Source organism: Triturus cristatus, chromosome 1_2, assembly GCF_964204655.1.
Source record: "Triturus cristatus chromosome 1_2, aTriCri1.1, whole genome shotgun sequence".
Taxonomy (NCBI): Eukaryota; Metazoa; Chordata; class Amphibia; order Caudata; family Salamandridae; genus Triturus; species Triturus cristatus.
The window spans coordinates 1036949321-1036973000 of NC_140580.1; the positions used below are offsets into that span (position 1 = coordinate 1036949321).

Here is a 23680-nt window from a genome sequence, read left to right on the forward strand (position 1 = left end):
CCCTACCAGCAGTCCTTATGAAGCATGCATAGCCTGGATGAATATAACATAGTGCACAGATTTAGCAACTCGAAGAATTAAGCTTTGATTAAAAATGGAAGAGAGAATCGGGCATGCATCAATCTTGGCTTCCTCGTGGCCACATTGTGTGATCTTAAGCAATTACTTTTTGCATAGTGCCTTTTTTCCTTCATTATTACATGAGAGCTCCTTGAACTACATCAGTTTGGTGAGTGTGAGGCACAAAAGCAAAAGATTATAATGTTACTTCATCTACATTAACACCCTAGGCCACGAAAAGAGGATATAAGACAGCTTTTCTCTTGGTTCACTAACAGCATCGTTGTTAGGGTGGTGGGGGCTTGAATGTTTCTAAGTTCATTATTAGAACCTGTCACTTCTAACGATCTGTCACTTCTAACAATTGCCACTTAATGCAATGGTATAATTTAGCGTTTTAAACTGAAATGCTTTGCAAAGATCACATTATAAAAGAAATACACTGTAACTTGAATTTTTTGATGAGTCATTATCATATATGTATTGGACTCTCTGAGCCAAGATACAGCAGACCCCTACTCCCTACCCTCTATCCTCCCAAAGCCCTAAAGGTCGGCTCTGTTGATGCTGCAGGACACAGGAATCACCCAAATGCAAAACCATTTGTTTGCATTGTTTAGTTTTAAAATGCAGATGAGCTTCTAGAAGCAACTGTGCCAGTCCATCACCCAGCAACAAAACCACCCACCACAAGCAGTGAAACTTGCCCTCACCTGGCTAGTCCACTAGTGTCCAGAAGCGCCAGTCCAGGCCTGTCCCAAATACTACAAAGCACAGACCATATTACACATGCACATTAACGTGGTCTGGATCTGTGTGGCACCACATTTACTAGACTTGCAAGTTAAGCTTGGAATTAGTTCTGCTAGCATTGGGAGGATATGGAAGGCGGGTCAGACATTTTCACCTACACATGACTCGGGCTTATTTCTTCAGTGCCAGATATTGGGACACTGGAGGGATATCCATATCTACTTCCCTCGCCAGCTGCATGAGTTATCCGGATTGGAACTTCCTGCTATTCATTCTACAGCCTACGCTTGATGTGATGTCACAACTCCTTCAAGAAGATGATAATGGATTGGTTATTAGACCTTGCATTAAAGGCCTTTGTTGTGGTTTTGTTCTTCACATTTGACAAATCCACTCCTTGTATTTTCAATTTACAAATAAATGACAACATATAAAATGATTTAATCGATGGTAGAGCAGCTCTGAAATGTAATGATTTGATCAACATGTTAATCAAGAAGGTTGAGTGCTGATACGGTTGATATGTAACGCACTCAGGTAGTTGCGTAGTTGACTTATTACCATCATGGATGTGATCAGCATCGCTTCCGTGAATCAGCATTGCTTCCATGAATCAGCATTGCTTCCGTGAATCAGCATTGCTTCCGTGAATCAGCATTGCTTCCGTGAATCAGTTGTCTACTTGATGTCAGTTTGCTTGGACCTCCTGTGTTCTGTTCTGAGTTCTCCTGCAATCTTGCCTTTTTCTCTTCCTGCAAATCTTTATCATTATATCAGAACAGTGGACAACTCTTAAACGTAGTGCCTTGAAATTCTCTTACAGTTCTTTCCATAGGCTCTTATGTTTTCCATTATGGTAAGCTTTCCATTGCTGTATGTGCAGGTTCTTGCTGGCGCTGAATGTATGGCTGCGGTTTTCATTAATTTCTAATGTAGGTTCGTCTTTCTGACCGGGTGGCTGTATTTCAGTTTGTTTGTTTGCTCTTGCTATTGCTATATATTTGTCCTTCAGCAATTCCTCCTGTTCCTTGATACCTGTCAACTATGTGGCTAATGTTCTCTTTTCAGTCTTGAAATTTTCACTTCAGGAGCTTGTTCAATTTATTTTTGTAGCCTTGACAGTGATTCCATCCTTTTTTGTGGCATTGTCCATCTAATAGAAATTCTGCTGCAGCCCTTTTTGCTTTGTCTTGCATTGTTTGCATATGGTTGCTGATTATCCTTATGATTGCTGATTGCCCTTACACATCCACCCACTTGGATGGGTTGATTGTCTAAATTGTATTCCTAAATGTTGAGTAACATATCTTTGAGATCTTCTTTACACTCTATGGGGCATATCAACAACAACCGGCGATCATTATCGCTCAGCGCTCTTAGCGTGAGGATAATTATCGCCGGCTAGCGTGAATTTTTATCGCTGAGATAGCGTGCTATTTGCAACGCTTATCACAATAGCGATAAAAATCTACACGCTAACAGGCTAACGTGAGATTATTGCTGGAAACCCAGCGATAATCACACGTTACCTTGTTGATAGGGACAGGCAAACTTAGCCATGATATCCTCCTTCCATAGGATATCATGGCTAAGTCTGAAAATTAGCAGACGTAAAAAAGCAGCGTTAACCGCGGTTAGCGCTGCTTTTTTTGTCTCTAACAGGGTTAGCGACATTCTTGATAATAGGAGAAATGTCGCTTAGCGACATTTCTCCTATTATTTTACTCTGGAACGCCCCCTTTGCATCTCATTAGAGATGCAAGGGGAAGCGTAGAGTAAAAGGGTGCTAACATGCAAATTTGCGTGTTAGCACCCTGTTGTTGATAGGGCGCTAGTTTTATCTCTGCTTTTTTGGCTTTTAAAGCCAAAAAGGCAGAGATAAAGCCCTTGTTGATATGCCCCTAATTAGGTAATTTATAAATTTCAGCATTTTTCAAACTGTGGTTTGTTCCGCTATTAATTTCTTTTTCGTTTTGCACATTGCAATGTATTTACTTTGTTTGAGCACTCTGGTAGGTGGCTAGAAAGCTCTAATTTGTTCTTACCATCAACATAGTGGTTTAGTAGTTTTGGCCTCCTACGCTATCATCTAGTCATAAACAGTATTTCCAATTTTCAAGAGAATTATAATACACAAAGGACTATGCAACAAAACCCAGAGGGTTACTCGTTTTAATGTTAGGTTATAGCCCTTTTGTGGGCCTGCATTAAATGCCATCATCAATTCATGATCTTAAAATACCATGCCATGGCTTAATAAAATTAGAGCCAAGCTAAACCTATTTTCGTCAATTCTACATTTGAGAAAATAGGAAAAAGTAGTGGGGAAAAAACTCAACTCTACTGCACCGCTGTTGCCTACTTTCATCTGTTACTGGTAGATGTAGAGTCTGTCAGATCAAAAGCAACAATTAGTGACCTCTTTTTCCTCCTTCATGTTTTCTAATTCTTCCATCTAACATGCCTTTTACTCTTCATTGTCTCACTTAGCCCCTCTGCTGACTGCCAAATGTCCAAAAACATTCATGAAAAGAGAGGTTGTGGGTGGATGAAAATATAATTTCTTTGGGTTTTACCACATTCATATGAATTCTTAAAATGAATATATTATTTATCATGTAACCAGGCTCCACAAGAGCCTTTCTATCATTTTCTTAAACATAGTATATTTTTATCTCAACAACTACCTCATTCTGAGTCGCTCTACTATGTCCTTCACTGTTCCCCCATTATCTGTCTGTAATGTATCAATTGCTTACTTGCCTTCCTAGAATCCACCTCCTTTTCACATCCATCTTCCTTACCAATTATGCTTTATAATCTCATCTCCCACCTATAATCCCTGACCTTTTCTTTCACCATTTTATTTATAATATACTGTTTTATTCACAGGTTCACCACTTTATGTCACTCGCTATCCATTCCACCCCCCCCCTCCCCCCACTCTCCATTGTCACATCTCTTGGTCTAGCTTCACTCTCCATTTCTACAATGTTTTCGTCCTCTCTCAAAATTCTCACTTATCCACCTCTCCCTTCATCTTTCCTTGACTCCCTTCTAACAGTCTTTCTACCCACTGTCTTTTTTGCATCTTCTATGTGTTTCCTTCCACTCAACATCTACCAACATCTTCCATTTCAAGGTACATTCGTTTTGTTTGTGAGCTTTTGCAGGTGACCCTCTAACACCCACATATTTTGTTGTTGTTTTCGCAGTTTTTGACCCTTATGCTAACATATTGTCAGAGAAGTTCTCTCCAGCACTCAAGAAAACAATAATATACAAAGAACTTTGCTCATTATTCCCTGGTTTCCATATGATTAACTAACCCAGGGGAGCTTTTAAACATTTTTGCCCATAAAGTATTCCTGTTGTACAGTTAGTGCTAATTTATTTATGATACACACATTTTCTCCAGACATCAGCTTCCTTCTCTCATCATTCTCACTTAATTTCCTTCTTCTCTCAAGCTTTATTTTCTCCTATCCTCAGTCCATCGCTCCTTGCTTCACTCCTGTTTATTTCTCATTTCCCCATGCTGTCTGATTCGATGACTTCCCTTCTCTCCTTTATTTACACCTCATCTACTCCTTAAATTGTGTCACTACTTCTTTCCTTAACTCCTCCCTCCCATCCAGGGAATCCTTTTTATTTTCTTTACGTACATCTTTTCATATTTTTACATACCTCAACATATCAAAATGTTAAATTTGTCAGACGTACAATAGAATGTTGTGTACAGTAGAAACTATTGTTTTATTAAGCACGTCATTAAAGTAAGGAATATTGGCATAGGTTAAACCCTTTGTAGGGGGTGTTTTTTATTAGGACTTGTCCTCAAAGAAAGATATCTCAGACTGGTACATTCTTATCTCCAAACAACTTTACAGTGTTTGTCTTTGAGGAGGGACTCGAGTAGAAAATGAAGTAAAGAGATATAGTTGGAATTTGTGGACAAGAGTTTGGCAAGACTTTAGGGGAACTTAAAGAGTATCTCAATACTCCATTATCAACTGCCACTGAGCAGAACCTATCAGATACGTATTAAATAGGGGTGGGCGGAATTTGCGAAATTCACTTTCGCAAATTATCGCGAAAATGTTACAAAATCTCCGCAAACACGCGGAAATATCACGAAGATGCGGAAGTTTTTTTCCCGCCCATTCGCGGTATTTTCTGCATGGTCGCGGCTTGCCAACTTACCCATGTGGTTGCTCGCGGGCGCGGCCATCTTGTTTTCACTTGTCTCGCGGTGCATGATCGTGAGAAGAAAGACGTGATCGCGCGACGAATGACGTCACTACGGGCGCGAACTGTCGCGAGACAGCGCAAATGGCTACCAACAATCCAACATCTCATGGAGAACGCGAACGGATTGGGAAAACTTGTCAGCGAACGCTGGAATTCAGGTAAGGCGATCGCGCGCACGCGAGAATGTATTATTTTACAGCGCGAGCAAGCAAAAAATTTCCGGTAAATGCGGATTGCGGAAATTTTGACATTTTCGCGCTCTCCGCGGAACGCGAAAATGTCAAATTATCGCAATTTCCGCGACCGGAACAGAATTTTAGCCCAGGCCTAGTATTAAATGGGCAGTTATATTTTCTCTACTTCAAAGGCACTGCCTTGCTGATAAAAAATCAGATATTCTCTGGAGGTCTCTTGGCCTATGGAGCAGAAATGGAGGGAATGCATTCATTTCAAAACAGGAGAGGAACAAGCCGGCCTTGTCCACATGTATTAAAGTGGTGGTGAATAATTCACATCCTTGGCCACTGCAATATTAAAAATATATTTCATGTGGTGACTCTATTGTTTTGCAGCGTGCCGCATGGGTAGGGGCGCCATTCAGGCGTGGGAGTGATTCTCTTTCAGCACAGCACTGCTGGCCTCCAGGCTTGTGCTTCATCTCAAGTGTGATGGAGGCTCTCAAGGCCCAGCTACTTGAGCGCCGCAAGGCCTTGGCACATTTTCCTGCAGTCCTTCAACTTGTGAGGCTTTTGTTCTTTACAAATGAATGCGGTACTGCAGGTGACTGGCCTTGCGCGACTTGCAAAATGAGAAGCGTGTGCTCCTCGCTAGCTCCATCCCCTCTCATTCCACAGGCTCATTTCTGATCAACTCTACTCCCCATGTTGGGTTTTTCTCAGTGTATTACTCTGTATTCTACTCTGTCTTACCAAAGGCTGGCCTTCTCATTAAGTACTGAAGGCAATGTTCTAACAGCGACAGTAGGCAGAAGTTATCAGTAGAACAGTCTCAATTCTTAGCAGAAAATTATTTTAGGTTTGCTCTGTGAGACCGCTCTAGCTGTTTCGCCAGACTATTCTGTTTTTCCCCTCAAAAATCCATACATAATAAACATATTTGGTCAGTTGGCTTCATCCATTAGCCTGTGAAGCTGTCATTCATATTTTGCTTCTGCCCACTTACCGCACGCTGAATGGGGCAATCTGTCATCTCACTTTACCCATCGCACTTGCATCACTGGAGTATTGATTTTTTCCACCAAAAACATTCAGAATAGTCATACATAAAGGGGCTTTTGGTCAGTGGGATGTATTCACTGGTCTGTTAAATTGCCATTCCCATTTGGCTTCTGCCCACCTGCAGCATACTGAAGGGGGCAATGGGTCAGCCCACTGTACTCATGGCTCCCTTCACCATGAGTGATTGCACAAAACCTGTGCACATTGTTCACATCAACCTAAAAATAGCTCATTTTTGTCCAATGACACACCTTGTTCAAAGCGTGCTTCATTTTATTTAGTTTTTAAATTAACTTCAAATACTGCCCATCTTTTTCCAATGCAGTTGGTTGCCCAGTTAGATGGTGACTTATTTTCTGTAATTAAGGGTCTAAATGACATTGTAACATCGCTGTGCTTGTAATTTGAATGTTTGTTTGGTGGTGATTTATTATTATTGGTGTCTCATTGTAATTAGAATCATAAAACTAATAATAACACTACTACTACTACTTCTTTTACTACTACTACTAATAATAATATTAAATACCTAGCATGCCTGAAAACAGGAACTATCTCAGTGAATGTTTTTTAACTTTAACATTTATATTTTAAGCATATTGCAACCATATATAGGTGGCTAAATAGCTTTTTGGTCATTTTATTGTATTATTTTAATTTAATTTTCATTTTATTTTGTGAAATATCCTTTGATGTAAAAAAAAATAATGATAATATCCATTGTACCAGGGAAGGCTAGACCTGTTTATTTAGGCCAGACACTTACCAAGACCTTTTGATTGTACTAGAATTTAGTATAAAATCATCCATTGGTCTGTGGGTCATTAACATTGTCTTTCCATCCACTACAGCATACAGCATGGGGTAATTGGGCAACCAGCTTAACTCATTGGCTAACTTCAGTTTGAATGATGCCATTCCACCGTTGCACAAGAAGCACATCCGCACATGAAGTAGTTCCCTTCAGTGAGCGTGACTAGTATGTATGGTAATGTGTGCTTTTTTAGATCAAAATTTGTTTGCTTTTAGTCAATGTTATCTTTTTTACTGGCCAGGGCCCGCTAGTTCTCTCAGCATTAGCATTTTATGAAATCCATGGCTTAACAAGCATTGGTAAAGCTAAAATACTGGACAACAGTCGCCAGACCAATTGGCTTCTCCAATACTTGTGTAAAATGTATTCTGTTTTTCAGAGATAACTGGAAAAGTGTGCTTTAAAAATTCCATATTTTCCTTTTTTTCTTTTTACAGAAACTCCGAAGTCCTTCACAATTGTTTCTGCAAATGATATTTTGCACCATCTAAAAACAAATCTATAAATTCTGAACAAGGTATATTTCTGTGATATTTTCCTAAAAAATATTTGGCAAGACCCATACAACCTGTCTCTAATTGCATAAGTTCACCTTTTTTCAAGGTAGTAGGAATTTGGAAAACCTATTCATGCAGCATAAAAATATGCAATACGTGCTGAACTCTATTTTGTCATTTTAACTCACATTGATACAAAAGGAATCGCAGCACTATGGAATAAAACCAAGCGTGGTAAGAGTGAAAAGTATACACATTCACCAGATGCTGCTAAAATGTTATTTACCATATACACAATGTGTTCTTCCATGGAAGCACAGGGGCATCATTGTGTTAACATTGTCCATTTGAAATCGCAGATTTAAATAGTTTATGAAAAACGTCCAACGATGCACTCAGCAGAAAACATGCCTACTTATGCATACCTAATGTAATAAAAGGTGTGTGATTTTCTCAGTTATGTTTTAGAACTGGTCTTCAGTTTTCTTTTAATTCTGTTTCAATACCATGGGCCCCTGCAAGGACTTCAGAGCATTAAGAAACAGCCTTGCAGAACAGTATTTAAACTACAAATGTGCAATGTAGGGGTTTTACTAAGAGGCACTGTTAGATGCAAGTCAGCAGACCTTTGAAAGAGATGTAAGATGGCTGATATTTGTGTACCCTGAATGCCCTCTTGAAAGAACCGTTGCTTAGAGGCCAGTGTCTCTGGTGCTACATACATTTGCCCAAATGACGAAACAAAGCATGTTTGTGACCAAAGAGGATTCCTTATTCCCACCAATAGTCAATTCTGTTTACATTTGAGAGGGCGTCTTTAATGCTGTAGACAAAAAACTTTCATCAACGCATTAAATGCGGGCATCCATACTATCTGGCGAAACGTTTTCACGGGATTCTTGCTAGTTTAACTCCTGAATACATCAGTCATATGAAATGTGACCAGTCAACCTTTGAAAAGTGCGGTGGTACCCGGTGCGGAAAATTTCTTGTCACCCATGGCAAAAATAACATATTTTTGACATTTTGTCTCTCCCCTCAGTGATGACACCCGGGGCGGCCCCCACCCACCGCACCCCCTTCCTATGCCACTGGTAAAGTGCCTGCCGCTGTGCTGCGCGATACGAGGCATGTTTTTGGTAACTTTGGATCCGTTTCACCTGGAGACATTTCCGCTGTTCAAATTTGCAATTTCTGCTGAAGGGGTTGAATTGTCTCGCAAGTGCAGTAAACCTAAAATTATGCGGGTAGTGCTGCAACCATACAGTTGTGTTTTATTTTCCTAGTTCTGTCTAAAATGTATTTAGTGAGGGTGGGCAGAGGGCAAACAATAAAAACAATAAAAGGGAAGTAGGTCACGCAGATGGAGCAATAAAATGTTAATTCACTTAGAGTGGCAAAATCTTTGAACTTGCCTTTATCTTTCTATCCCTTGCACTCCTTCCTCTCGTAATCATTCTGCATTTAATGTACTAGGTGCCATCTCTTTTTTCTGCAGCTTATCGGTCATCAGTGTTATTCTCTTTGCTTCTCCTCTTTCCTTTATTTATCATTTTGTTTCATTCTGGGGGTCATCTGCAGTCTCGGTCCCCTTCCTTCACCCATCTTTGAACCTCCACTACATCTGTCAACAACACTCCTAGTGAAGTTCAACACTGGCTATCAACAAACCACCTTAATCTCAATCAAGATAAAACCGAAATCTTCCTCATCTCCAACAAAGAAGAAAACCCTCAAATCATAGAGTGGCTAAAAGCAATCGATGCCCTCAACGGTAATTTCACCCTGGCTAACTCGGTAAAATCTCTAGGAATCACCCTAGACCCAAAACTGAACATGACCAAACACATTAACCCCTTCGACGCGCATGACGGAACGGTTCCGTCATGCACGTCGGTTGCGCTATGCGCATGACGGAACCGTTCCGTCATGGCCCCGCCCGCGCACGGAATCTTCAGCGTGGCGTGGAAATCCGCGCCGCGCTGAAGAGGTTAAGATCTCCACGGAGAGTGCCTTCCTCAATCTGAAGCTTCTCAACAAAATTAAGCCCTTCATCCTGCCAAACGACCTCAAACAAGCCACCCAATCACTGGTGCTATCTAGACTGGACTATGGCAACGCAGTCCTCCCCGGTACAGCTCGATCCCACCTAGCTCACCTCAAAACAACTCTCAATGCAGCTGGCAGAATGGTCACCGGAGTTAAGAAATATGACCATTTATCACCCACACTCAGAGAACTAAGGCTCCCAGTCGAACAGCGTTCCAGCCTTAGAACTGCCTGCCTCACGCACAAAGCCTTGCACACAGGGAAACCGGAATACCTTGCCTCAAAACTCAAGAAAGCCGACCAGACAAGAAACCTCAGGAGCTCCAACACCATGCTACTCATACCTATGAAAACTCGCAAACAAAAAACCGCTGCAGGATCCTTCGCTGGAAACGCACCCAAAATCTGGAACTCCATCCCAGCCGATATCAGGACTATCACTTCCTTTATAAAATTTAAAAGACTCATAAATGACCTCTACCTCAACCGTGCCTTCCCGAACCGAGAACCGCCGCCGAAATGCACAAGCCTGCACTCTGCAGCCCCTTGACAATGTTCCACCACAACCTACCTCTTCCTGCACTCTGCAGCCACTTGACAATGTTCCACCACAACCTACCTCTTCCTGCACTTTACAGCCCCTTGACAATGTTCCACCACTACCTACCTCTTCCCCGCTCCCCGACCCCCTCCTCGTTTACTCCTCCCGGAATGAGGTTTAGCCCAAAACATGGCAACACTTTGTTTAAAAATATTTTTTTTTTCCTTGGTTCGTTTTTTATTTAATCATATGAGTGTTAATTGCTCTATTAAATTTATGTTTGACAAATCAAAAAGTTTGCTTTCCCTCCTCCCAGCGGCTGCTGCAGAAAGTAAACAATGCTCATCTACACACTGTTTGCCTTCTGTTCTGGGCTCTGCCTTTACCACCTTTGAAGCCAGGGATGCAAAGGCAGTACCATGGGTCACAAGAGGCACCTTAAAGATGTCCATTGGTTGTAATATCTTCTTCTCCATTTGATCCAAATATTATTATTGCAAGCAACTGAGATTGGCTTCCTGTGCTGACATTCCAGTCTGCTAAGATTGACAACAATTATAATGACAGTAAGCTTTATTTACAACGCGTTTTATAAACACAAGTACAATTCTCTTCATCTTTTAACAATAATAACTTGGATTTTCATATAACAATTCATACTGCTCTTTCTTCATAGATTTTAAAACCATTGTGTCACTATTACCCATTTCAATGGTACTCAATTTACTAACCTTGCAAGAATTGGGTCATAGACCCCATAGGCATCCAGTTTTTCCAGTACCTAATTGAGGTCTACATAATTGCCAACCTGGGAAGAATTAAACTATAAATTGCCCTTTCTGAAATTGAATTTATGACATGCAGGTCACATAAAATGTTATCATTGAAGATTTGAATTAGCCAACTATCTCCCAGCTATGTCTTTCCTCTAGTAATGCTGGTCCCTGCATGTTTACTAACTCATTCAGAAACACACCCCTCATCAATTCTCAAATTTAGTGCATGTTTCATTACTCATATTTCATGACTCCAGAAGTTGTAAAATACGATTTTCGAATGTCCACTAGTGAATATATCTTCACATGCCAGTGAGTACTGGGAAGAGGTAGAGGGCCATGTTCAATGGTAGGTATTCTGCTGAGCCTCCAACAAACAAAGTGAGTGACCAAACAAATGACCATGGGATGGTGGGTGGGCTTCTTCAACAGAGAGGTCCTCCCTGGTTTTACTTGGCCCATTTATGAGGAGGGTAGCTTTCTCTAGGTCTTGGAAGAACTGAAAATACATGTTAATTGAACTTCTATAGGACACATCTGGTACGAATGATGGTGTTAATTGTCTGAATGATATGTTGTTGCTTGGCTCATTGGAAGTTGCGCTGGCTTGTGAATATAGGATCGCTTGACTGTTCGCCACCACAAGTCCCTGGGCACTATAGGATGTACATTACCACATGTTTTCTGCCTCTCTGGAGTGTTTGTTGCCACAAACCACAGGGCTCTATGGAATGTATATTGACACATTCCAGTAAAGTCAGAAATTGGCATTATAAGACCCCCAAGCACTATGGAATGTGGGTTGCTTCCCTGCTCTATGGATTGTTTATTGGTGCATGGTCCTGTGGATCATGCAGAATGGAATGTGACCCCAGAAGACTGGCGTGTCATGAGTGTGAAAATTGTGGCATTGAAGCAACCTCTGCACTGAGGTTATAAGTCAGGTACCTTGCTATTGTATTTCATGGTAGTGAGGTGTCAGCATGTCTGAAGTTATTTCAGTACATTGGTGTGTTCGGTTGTGGTATATCGTCTAGTTGTCAGATTTCCATTTTGAGTTGTGTCTGTGTCTCATGTCAGCCAGTATGATGGTGTTACATGTGTTAATTAGTTGTAGGTTTTATATGTATGTATTATGTTAGTTTTGTCCATTTGAAAAGCCACTGTGTCCTCTGCAGCAGTTCTTGGCAGTAGCATGGAGTCTATCGTAGGGTGCTTACTTTGTTTATGCTTGTTGTGGGCGATTGCTTGAGTGAATTAGATTTTTGGGGGTTATGATTACCTGTTGATAGTGGTTTCACGATATGTTTTTGGGATCTCAATGGTTTTGGCATGTTGCAATTTGGTAGCAGAGGTGTAACACAGGGCCCTGCAGCAAGGGGTCCCCCAACCATTCCAGGGCCCCAAACCCTTCAGAGAGGCCACATTCTGCCCAAGGCCAATGAATATTTGTGAGATATGGGAGACTAAGAGCCCTTCACCACATTCTGCAGGGTGGCCCCATCATTTTACATTATGCCACCGTCTGGCAGTCTAGATGCGTCATGCGATGGACGTAGCTAAATTGAAATTTGAGCACGAGAAATAAATGTAAGATGCAAAACTGTGGTCTTAATTAAAGAGCCTTACATCACACAGCATCTGAGACTTTTATTTCACACATTCACCCCATTTTTCTGGTCTGGCACTTAGCTCACCTGTCCCCATAATCACCGCTTACAATACATACGTAGAAACAATAGTTACCTCCCAGCGTGGCAGAGATGAGGATGTGTGTGCCGTATTTCTTGATGATGGTGTCAATGAATTGTTGCGTGGTGGGCCTCCTGCCCAGCAGGCGGATGCTCCTCTGGAATTCAGGCATCAGTGGTACGGGGTTCCGGTGCAAATCCTTGCGCTCAATGGCTGTGTTCCTAACCTTCCAACGGGCAAACTCCCTGCAAGAACCAGCAAAAAGGGCCAAAACTCAGGGTCAGAAACAATCTTTGACAGGGCATCTGAGTGAAGAGATCCACGTATGAGGGAGAACTGTCTGGGTAAAGGGAGATGTGTAGAGGACTGGCGAGAGAGGCATAAACTTAAGGAGCAAAGGAGATAGGGAGAGAAAATAAAGACTGAAGATGAGGGAAGCCTGAAGGAAACATAGGAGTTAAAAGAAGTGAGATATTATGAGAGGAAAGGCGGAACCTATATGAAGCAACAGAGGTAGACTTAAGAATGATAAAGAGAGGCTGAACAGAAAAGCAGATAAAGGGAAACATCAATATACACATAATGGAACAAATGCAAAAACAGACAAGAGATGAAGGAGTTAAGAGAAAAGAAAACAGGAAAGGCAGAAGATATGAATGGGCAAGAAGACTAAAGAACCCCTTCGAAGTGGAAGAGAAGTAATGGAAATGAGGAGTCAAGAGTGAAATGTGATGGAGGGAACTGTTTGGAGTGATAAAGAAGACAGGACAGGGCAGACTAATACATTTGAAAACATGGGAGAGTAAAGGGAGATAGAACACAAAATGAATGCTAGCTTTAAAATATAAATAAAGGAGTAAACTGGGGTCTGAAAGAGTAAAGAAATGGGGGGAGAGATACAGAGAAAAAGTGGAAATGAAAGCGTAGAAGATACGCTGGAGAGAATGGTTTATGTGATATTTACATGTGGACATCATTATTCACATTGGAATGTAAATCTATTATGTAATACATACACATTGTTAGCAATTACAATACAATCAAGAGACTCCGTGCAATGCACAAGTGTATTGCTGGCATTAACATAAGAGCACAAAGCTGAGACCTTGAGGAAACAAGTAGGACAGAACTCGGAGAAACAGCTTTATCTGATTATTCCGCATCCAAGAGATGTGGACAAAGGAAAGTTGAACTTGTGTTAAGGTCCAAGGCTGGTAAACAGAGAGACGTGGAAAGCAATCCTTGGGTGTTAACAATGGGACCGAGAGAAGAACACTGTCTGATGTCTCCAAGGCCACATAAATATAACAGCAGTAAACACATAGAATGGCAAAGTGGGATATTATTAATTATTTTTTTTTTTAGCTAAAACAGGTTTATGGCGAATCTTCAACTGCAGTAAACATATCTAAAGCCAATGTGCTGTGGCATTTAAAATACACCATGGTAGATTTATAAAAAAATAGTGCAACGCAGAGGAGCAACCAGATTTGGGACAGAGGGAAAGGCAGCGCAGAGCCATATTTATTAATATGGCCTGCTGCCGCTCTGTTTCCCTGTTCCGCTCAGAATGCATGCTTGCATTGTGATGTATACGAGTGTGACCGAACCCTGTTCGGTCGCATCGTACTAGCAGGGCCGTAACTGATGACAGCAGGTCGGTCGGTTACGGCTCCTGACCGATGTCGGATGGACCTGAGTCTGTCCGACATCGGAATCGGCAACTTAATGTGTCATACCCTGGGCCATTGCAGTAATGTGATTTTGGGGCTTTGGCATTTTGTGTATAATTATTGATTTGCTGCACTTGTCAAATATTCCATTTCCTTCTGCACCGTTTTCAAATTTTAACAAAAAATTAGCATCCAGCTCAAAGGATCCAAAGTTACTAAAACCTCTACTGCACATATTGCTGCACAATGATGGACTTTTGTGTACAGAGGCAGGTCACTTACAGATGCAAATTGCTGCGTTCAGGTGTTAAGCCGATACTAATGTTGTGAAAGATACTATTAGATCTGTAAAGTTTTTCACCTACACTGATGCTGCTCTTGCCAATATTCTGAGAGGCACCAAGGGCGGTGAGTGAATTGTCGAAGGTTCTTAAGGTTTTGCTGCACCTGATTTTTACAGAAAAATGTTTGCTAAACAAGCAACTGGTGAGGGACCTGACCAAACAAACCTCAGACCATTTGCTTCTTTAAATGTGTTTGTGTGCCTGTGTACGTGTGCATGCATGCGTACATGCAGAGAGAGGGAGAGAGAGAGAGAGAGAGAGAGAGAGAGAGAGTGTGTGTGTGTGTGTGTCTGTGTAGGTAGGTTGGTAGGTAGGTACTTGTTTCCCTTGCCTTCAATGACAGCATACTGGGCAGACTGATGCAGCAGGACCCTAGATCTTCAGCTGTTGCTCGCTGGCTATTGAAGCCGAGGCTCTGCAACAAGAGCATCCTTGCATCCTGTCACAGCACAACCGAAGAGCACTGAGGAGACTCTCTGCGATCGGGAATCTTCACCTAAGCACCTGGGCCTGTATTATAGATACAATCCCTGGCTTCACTGAGCGCAAACAGGGATAGTGTGCCCTATTGCAAATAATGTGCTGCCCTCAGGACAGACACGGACTGGTGCTGCCCTAGGGGCATGGAGCAGCTGACTGAAGCAGCCAGTTCGTCTATCGCTGTAGAGGCACCACCTGCCTGCATTTAAAAGAGGGGACAGAGATCCCCCTGTAGGTGGGGACTGTGAGGGACTGCACATAACCGCATGGGGATGTCTGCGTGTCCATGGGATCCCTTTTCATCATTCAAGATGGCTGCTATAAGGGGGAGCACTGACAGTGTGCCACCTCTTTTGTGACACACTGTTACTCTGCCTTTTAAGGGTCTGTTTGCCTTTGGGCTCGCATCTGTAATAGGGTACACAGGCAAAGTCATTCCCTCATTTGCATGAGGCCATGCTCCCAAGACAATGAGGCAATGCCCCTTCAAGACAGAGCTCATTCTAATGTGCATCACCACTATCAGTATTCCATAGGGGGCCTCCCAAGTGTCTGGGGCTCCTTCTGAATTACCATATTGGCTCAGGGGCGCTCAAAGTAGGTGCACACCCCTGTTGCGCCCCCACAGAGCCATCCATAATAGGGCCCCTGTGGTGCTTTGGATCCAGAGGAAGCACTGAGCCTTATATACAGAATTGTGAGGTTTTGGGATGTCCTTTTTTCCACTCCTTCTGGCGAGAGCGGCAGTGGTCTGGGTGGCGCTTTGCATTTCGTGTCTAAAGCAGGTGTTTTAGTTCTCCTTGAAGCGAGACAGTGAAAGTGATAAAGCCAGGTGCTGATAGGAAAGGAAAGCTTTACAAATAAACGGCAGGTTACAAGGCCTTACAGAGAATGTATCTGAGGGTGGTTTCCATACAGAGGCAATGCAAATATGTATGTCCTTATGAGGCGGTGTACATCCATATGAGGGGGTGTTGTGATCTACCAATGGCCATAATGTGCTACAGAGAACTGTGCGGTACACACTCAAGTGCAAAGCAGCATTCAGGACTCGGTTAGATGGAAACATGTTAACTCTAGGATGTAGGTGCATTCTCTACAGAGCGTTCTCCGACGTACGAGTGACTGACACGTTTGCAGGTTACAAGCAGCTGTGTTAACACAGTGGATGGACGCCGCGTATTTTCCTTTAGAAGCTGACAAAATTGAAAGGCTCGCTTGACAGTCAGTCTGTCTCGCCTTTTGTCAGAGTTGTGTCAGCTGTGCGTAGTCCTTTGCTGGTTAATGGGGCTCATCATCCAACTTGCTAGATTCAAACTGCCATGGAAGCTGAATCATACGTTTTTATGGCCCTAAAATCCCTCTCTCTTGTTCCAGAGCAGCTACTGGAGTTTTACGTCACATCCGCTCCACGGACACTTGTAGTGGGGAACGAGCACTGCCAGCCTTCTGATCAGGGCACACAGGCTCAGCAACTCCCCCTTCAATAATAATTTTAAAGGAATTGATTATTTAGGAACAGATTTTCAGAGCATATGTGCACCCTCAGATCGGTACATATATCAATAACATGCAGTCTAAGATGTCTGTGTCAAACTACCTTAACACTATATTTTAGGCCAGTTTCAAAGCTGAATGTCTTCAGAACTCGAGGAGGTGGACTGCACTTCTCTGAGGAAATGTGGCAGTGCACTGCAAGATGAAGACAGGAAAATAGAGGAATTTGACAATCATTGTTTCGCAAGTTTAAGAGAAAGATTCAAACTTAAGGAATACCAAGAGAGATTAGTCACTTACAGCAGAGATACAGCTGTAAGGACAGTGAGGTGCTCGGTTCTTGTAAATCTGCTAACGTATTCATTTGAAAAAGAAAGAGTATCTAATGTAAACACTGAATAAATAATAACGTGGCAATTGTATGTGAATCAGTGGTGACTTTACTGGTACCTCAGTCCTCCTCTGCAGTTACACATAAATGCCTCCAAGGGAGTTGGTCTCCCTAGTTTATGGAACAATGTCTGCGCGCCTCATCCTAGAGGCCCGTGAAAGATCAGGGCTGTGGCTCTCAAAGATGGACTCTGAGAGAGAAAGGCTGTGGGGAAGGAAGCTCGTGGGGAGCTATGGGGGAAGAGAGAGATTGGCACAGTAAAGGCAAACTATGGGGCATATTATCAAGACAGGCGATAAAATTATCGCCGCTTTAGCGGCAGAAAACTGCCGCTAAAACGGCGATAAGTGGCTTGATAAGATGATGTATGGAATTCCAATTGAAGCTCAGGTTAGATGTCCTTCACATCTAACATGGGCTTCAATTGGAATTCCATAGAGCATATTATCAAGCCCATTATCGCCGTTTTAGCGGCAGTTTGCTGCCGCTAAAGCGGCGATAATTTTATCGCCTGTCTTGATAGTATGCCCCTTATTTTTTAAACAATAGAAAAACATAGTCCTCACCATGGGGCATATTATCAAGAAACGGCGTTAACATTATCGCCGCTTTAGCGGCAGGAAACCCTTATGCCCTTGAGAATTCCCATAGAAGCCCATGTTCTGGTGTCAACATGGGCTTCTATTGGAATTCTCTGCGGCATATTATCAAGTCCATTATCGCCGCTTTAGCGGCAGTTTTTTGCCGCTAAAGCGGCGATAATATTAACGCCGTGCTTGATAATATGCCCGCAAGTTTTTGTGGCCCTGAAGTATGTAAACAATGATAACCACCAATTTGCAGAATTTGGGAAAACACTGGAAAATACCTACTGTGGTTTACAAAAAATACACACTGAAACCGGAAACCATGGCAGAGGTAGACCCCACTCCAACACCACTAGGAGGACACACACATTCCTCTCTTGGTCTAGACTTCTGATTAAAACCCTGTTCTTGACCCACAGAAATCCCCAGTTTCATTCACCGCCTTCTCTGAGAAGGTGGTTCATGGTCTAGATAGAATGGCAGACAGATGCACTATTCCATTTCATTTCCAAATTGATTCAGCCTCCAAGGAAGGATAAAAAACAGTGAAATATTAGAGCTATCGTGCAGTGACAGGCAGCCAGTGCAAGGACATTTGATCTTACCCTCTGCCCTGACTGACTACTGGAAACTCTCAATCAGTCCGAAATAAGGCAGCATTTTAGTCTGTATTTGAAATAAGGCAGAATATTGGTCTAAATCTGAATGGAAGTGGGACGTCAGAAAGAACTGAAGCCTCAGAAAATTTAAGTTTTCTTTTTTTTTTGCTATTCACAAACTACGAGTGGAGTTTTTCGTGTAGTATTTTTACATCGGCAGAAACTGGCCTATCCTTTAATATGCATGTGGAGTTAGGAATAGTAAACCTAAACTTACTTACATGCGCCTACCTTCTTGATAGTGTTCTCCTTGATTTTTTTACCATCACATTTGGCCCCACAATTGTCTTGTCCTCGATACTCTGTCATTCAACCAATCTTGTCGGACATGGTTACTATTAAATCTCTAACCATGCTAGTAGTTCAGGATGATTTTCATGGAACATAAGCAGAACCTATTACAGGAAAGGTTGGAGATCCCTGGATTAAAGTATTGAAATAATCAATGGACCAAGATTATTGTTGTTGATTTGTTCTCTGTGAACATCCCACTATGGACCAGTTTTTTCCTATCATACCCACACTGGGCAGGCCCTGCATCAAGACGCTCTTAAGCCGGAAATGGCAGGATCGTTCTTTATGTAGCTATCAGCAGTCCTATAGAACACAGTGACATGGAAGTGATGGTGCACTAAGGAGTGTTATAAAAGTGAGAATCAGAAAAATCCAGAATAAGAGCAAAACTGCCGTATGAGAATTAATGTCAGGTACATATATTGTAAATTAAGATTTCTTTCATTGGGCTTTTAAAATTATACAGGAATAGGTGTGTGGTCATGTCTGACATGTCTATGCTTCACACATGCACAGTAAAATCACTTATAAAGGTCATCCTCGGACGTATATGGGCATTATAAGTCATGATATTTCAAATATTGTTACCTCAAGTCTAGTTTATCTAGCGCTTGTGAGTTAGACCTGTACAGGTCTCACAGGTCAGGTGTACGTTGCAAGTTCACAAGGCATGTACATATAAAACAGGCCAGGTCTACATATGTAACGTAGAAGAGATCTGTGAAGGTATTGCAGCTCACATCTGTACAGGTATCTCAAATCACATCTGTTCAGGTATCGCAGGACATGTCTATGTAGGTTGCCCTAGGGCATACCTATAAGGGTTATCATAGGTCAGACCTTTAAAGGTTATAGTGGGTCAAGCCTATGAAGGTAATAAAGCGTGATGCATGTTGACGTCAGAGCACCTCTGATAACTTTCAACCTGCAATCTTCACGATATCCATAAAGACGTGCTAGATGCTGCTCTTGAGATTTTTGTACGGTAGTTTCTTATCTGTAAACTCTCTTGTTAAAATTTCTGTAGCAGAAGAAGAAGACATGGCGACCATGTAGTAAGGATCTCAAATGGTTTCAATCTCTCCAAGGTACTCCTTGTTATTGTACAATCCACCAGAGATTGGTTTGCTGCTAAATCCCGATCTCGTACCTCCCTACCTCACATCAATCTCTCTCTGAATCAATGTTCCGTACTCACTCTAACATGGCTCTCCTTTCTCCACCCATTTGCTGTAGAGGCTGCTGAAGCACCCATCTGTCCTTCTTCTCTGGACACCCACCATCGTTCAGCAGTCCATGGATTTAGCTATATCAGGACCCTACATATATTAAAAGATATAAGCGTTCATGGACATCTGGAAGCTAATGTTGACCTGTTGGGAAGGTGCTATTTTCGTATAAAGTTACCAAACGTAGACAATCTTTTTGTATTTGTAGCATCTATTTGTCAGTATTAAAGGAGAATCCCTCCAAGCATTTCTGCATATGTGAAGTTAGTGAGAACCTTTACTCATACTGCACACACCATGAACTGAAACACTTGTAAGAATTGGGATGAATGAGAGGACTGTGCCAGTGTTTGTGAAAGGTGGTCACGTGACAACAATGCACTGAAGTCTTTCCACCTGTCAACCATCATGCCTCAAGCTGCTCAGATGAATGAAACAGCACTTGACTTTATAATAAATACACATCAAACCAGATGTTTGTCCAACAATAGGAAGACATAGCTCGACAGTGAGCAATGTTGTGGCTATAGGAGTTGCGGGAGTTGCGGGAGTGATAGGCGGATAGAGTTTGAGGGTAGACAGCGCTGAGTCCTGAGATGGTGTTTAATCTCATCAGCATTAACCCTGCCCGGCATGTAGAGTAAAATGGCTGTCATGAGGGTCATACATACTTTGTGTCCTTTCACATACATCCTGAGAACAAGTGGCAAATCGAGGCATAATATATTTCATCCTACAATTTGCATATAGTTCCAAAAACAAGAGAAATGATTTGGTGCTTTTTAAGAGAAAGATCAGATTTATTGGAGAACATAGTTTATTTGCTAAATCAGTGTACATTCATGGTAATAGGTCATGGCTAAGGTTTTTTTTGAAAGAAAGTAGCACCCTCGCCTGGTGGAATGCGCCATTATTGTATCCACTCCTAATAGTAGTTGTGTTTTCTTTAGCCCCAGTGAATTCCTGGATGGTTGGGAGCTCATGTATTTAATCTCCAAAGTAAGAAATAACCTTATTTCAGATCATGCACTGAAATAGCATCCTAGTATCCTAGTATCCACCTGGTTTTTAAAAGACGTGGTGACTGATGTATTGTTTAAAACTACTTTGGCGTAGATAGTACTTTATTCTAGTCTTCCCAAGATAAAGTTAAAAAGACAATAATGTGGGTAGAATGTATCCCTTGTATTCTTAGGGCAATATGTTTCAGTCAGTTTACAAGTCCAAAGCAGTTCAATGGCCTTCTTCAGGCGGTAAAGACACCGTCTACTGAATACTTGACAGTGTAAGGTGTGTAGGTGCAGTTTAGTGCTTGTAATGAAGCATATAAATAAAACAATATGGATATATCCCCAGTTTGAAGATTCGTCAATCTGATTTGTTGTTGTGGCCCTAATAAATGTTCCTAGGGGGATACCCAAGGATGGAGATGGGGATTGGTTCCACCTGGAAGTACACTGGGTGTCGGTGACTGGACTGGGTTTTTAACAGAAATACCGACCGAGGTGCATAGATGTCAGACTATTAGATGACTTAGAAAAATCGTCAGACCTATGCATCAACATCTGCACATATTAGAGCTATCCGTGTGTATTCCTTCTGCCCTACATGAGGATTGTAGTAGACAGAAATGTGCTTGTGCATATTTAACTTTCTTTTTTGATAGATTTTTCACCTGGAAAATGGTTTGTCAGGCTGTGAATTGTATCTCCTTTCCCTATAATCCAAGAATGTCTCTGGGTGTTTGGACCTAGCCTTTTCTATCTTATTTGTACACTAGCTCCAGTTGCTTTGCCATCTAGAGCTGCTGTAAAAAGCAGCTGTGAATACCATTAAGAAGAGTGGGAAGATCTACAAAGGTATAACTTTACAAGTGTTCCAACAGGTGCCTCTTCACCACTTATCTGGGAACTTCTGTGATCGAAGTCTCACCGCAAGCCTTTGACTGCAGAAACTCAGCTTCCCTTGCACATTGTCCCTAGTTTGCCTCTCTGGTTGCAAATGTCTTCTGATCATGATTCTGTCAGTCAAGATCAGACATTTTCACATTCAGGCAGTGCTTAATTTGAGCCAGTGGTTGCCGTGGGGCCACCAACTCTTATTTTTGGAACAGGAACTTGTTTTTCCATCTTTAGACTTTGACCTCCAACAAGAGGTAGAAAGACTGAAAAGAAGGAAACGAAAGATGAAGAGAATGGCAGCATAATAGTGGCAAAGGGAGAAAGCTGGGAACAAAAAGAACTTGCAAGAGTGCGTCAAAGCGGCAAGAAGTGTAGATTGGTCACTGAAAGAAGCAAGAGTATCCAATCAAGACTAAACAGCCTTGGTATTCGGCAACTTCATCATTCTGCAGGCCGGCCCTGCGTTTCTGAGAAAGACTTTGGGCTCCGGCTCTTATTATTCCACAAATTAAGCATTGCTTTCAGGCGACATATTTTGCGCACATGATTGCAACATTTTGTGCCTAGAAAACACACTTAAGGACGAGGAAAATTCTGTAACCTAAACCCCTTTGCAGGCTATTAAAGACTCACAGCAGCCATGGGAAGTAACTGGTAGATATGTTGTGTCGGAAAACAAGCTGCATTGACAAGTCTTATTTTTAACTGACAAGTGTAATTTCTGAGCCTCAAGCAAAGCTCATGAAAATGTCATACTCTACGCACTGGACTAAGCATATGTAAATATTAATGTAAATAGATTTCTCTCAGTAGACGTGGATGCTGCCTTACAACTCGTCACCCACTGTAGGAAGCCCTTGATTGAGGAAATCTAACCTTAGATTAACCAATAAGTATGTGTCAAAAAGCCCCTCCCCACCTCCAAGCCTCGCTCATTGCTTGAACATGGTGTATAGCCCCCAAGCCCCATTCAACCACTCCTAAAATTATTTGCAAGTGCCTGTGGCTCTGCCTGGATGAGAGCTCATCCGTGCCCTACTGACATACAAAAATACACTTAGCCCAGTTACCATGTGTGCATTATTGGAATACGAGCATCCACGCCATTAACTGCGGATACACAACATCTGGTACCGCTGGTACCGCTCTACCCCATTCTGTCACCAGTTTCTGCTGCAACCTGCTACTACATTCTCTCTGCCACACTACAGGACGACATGCATCACTCTTCACGGGCTACACTACCCAACTCCCTTACTGTTCACTCAAACATGCACCCGTAAGCCTGTAAAGGTAAATTAACATTGCTTCGGGCCGCATGCGTGGCAGCATTGTGCCATTTAGCTGACAATGATAATATGACATTGGCTGGCTTGCTAGTTAACTTAACTGTGTATGAATGAAAATGGTGGACTGCATTTTATATAATAAGTTGAAATATTTGTATATTTTATTACATCAACCCATGCCTTGTGCTAGTTAACTCCTACCTTGAATCTTTGTGCCCCAAATCCATATAGTCCGAACGTCGATCAACTTAAACAACCACCCCCTGGACCTCATGCAGGCAGTGTGAAAAGACAAATATAAGTAAATAATTGATCTCATAAGTACATTTGATAAATACAAACCCTGGAATATAGTCGGCTACCCTCAGCCTTGGTAGAACAGTTGCAGAACCCCTGACCCTCTGGTGTTTCAGAGGGAGCAGTCCCCCGAAGAACTTTGCATGCAGCATCTTCCATCCTCAGTGTCCTGGTGGCGACGCCTGACAAGACTCCGTTAGAAGGATTATCTAAGAAGTGCTAGGGGCATGTGCTGTTCCCTAATATCTGCTGTACTTGCGCCATGAGGAGCTTGGCATCGATCCCTCTTATTATATATCAACCGCTGATATGTGCATCTGCAAACGTCTCCCTGGATAACACTGGCAACAGAAAATCAATGCGGCAAG

At 42.1% G+C, this 23680-nt stretch overlaps 1 protein-coding gene across 1 annotated transcript in view; it reads right to left on the minus strand.

Annotated features, from left to right (window-relative positions):
• The window catches only part of BRINP1 (BMP/retinoic acid inducible neural specific 1), a 418088-nt gene that overhangs the window by 115501 nt on the left and 278907 nt on the right, over positions 1-23680 (minus strand). Inside the window, exon 3 of the mRNA XM_085612183.1 lies at positions 12726-12916. Within this exon, the coding sequence (XP_085468309.1) occupies positions 12726-12916 (191 nt within the window). The remainder of the gene's footprint in view (positions 1-12725; positions 12917-23680) is intronic.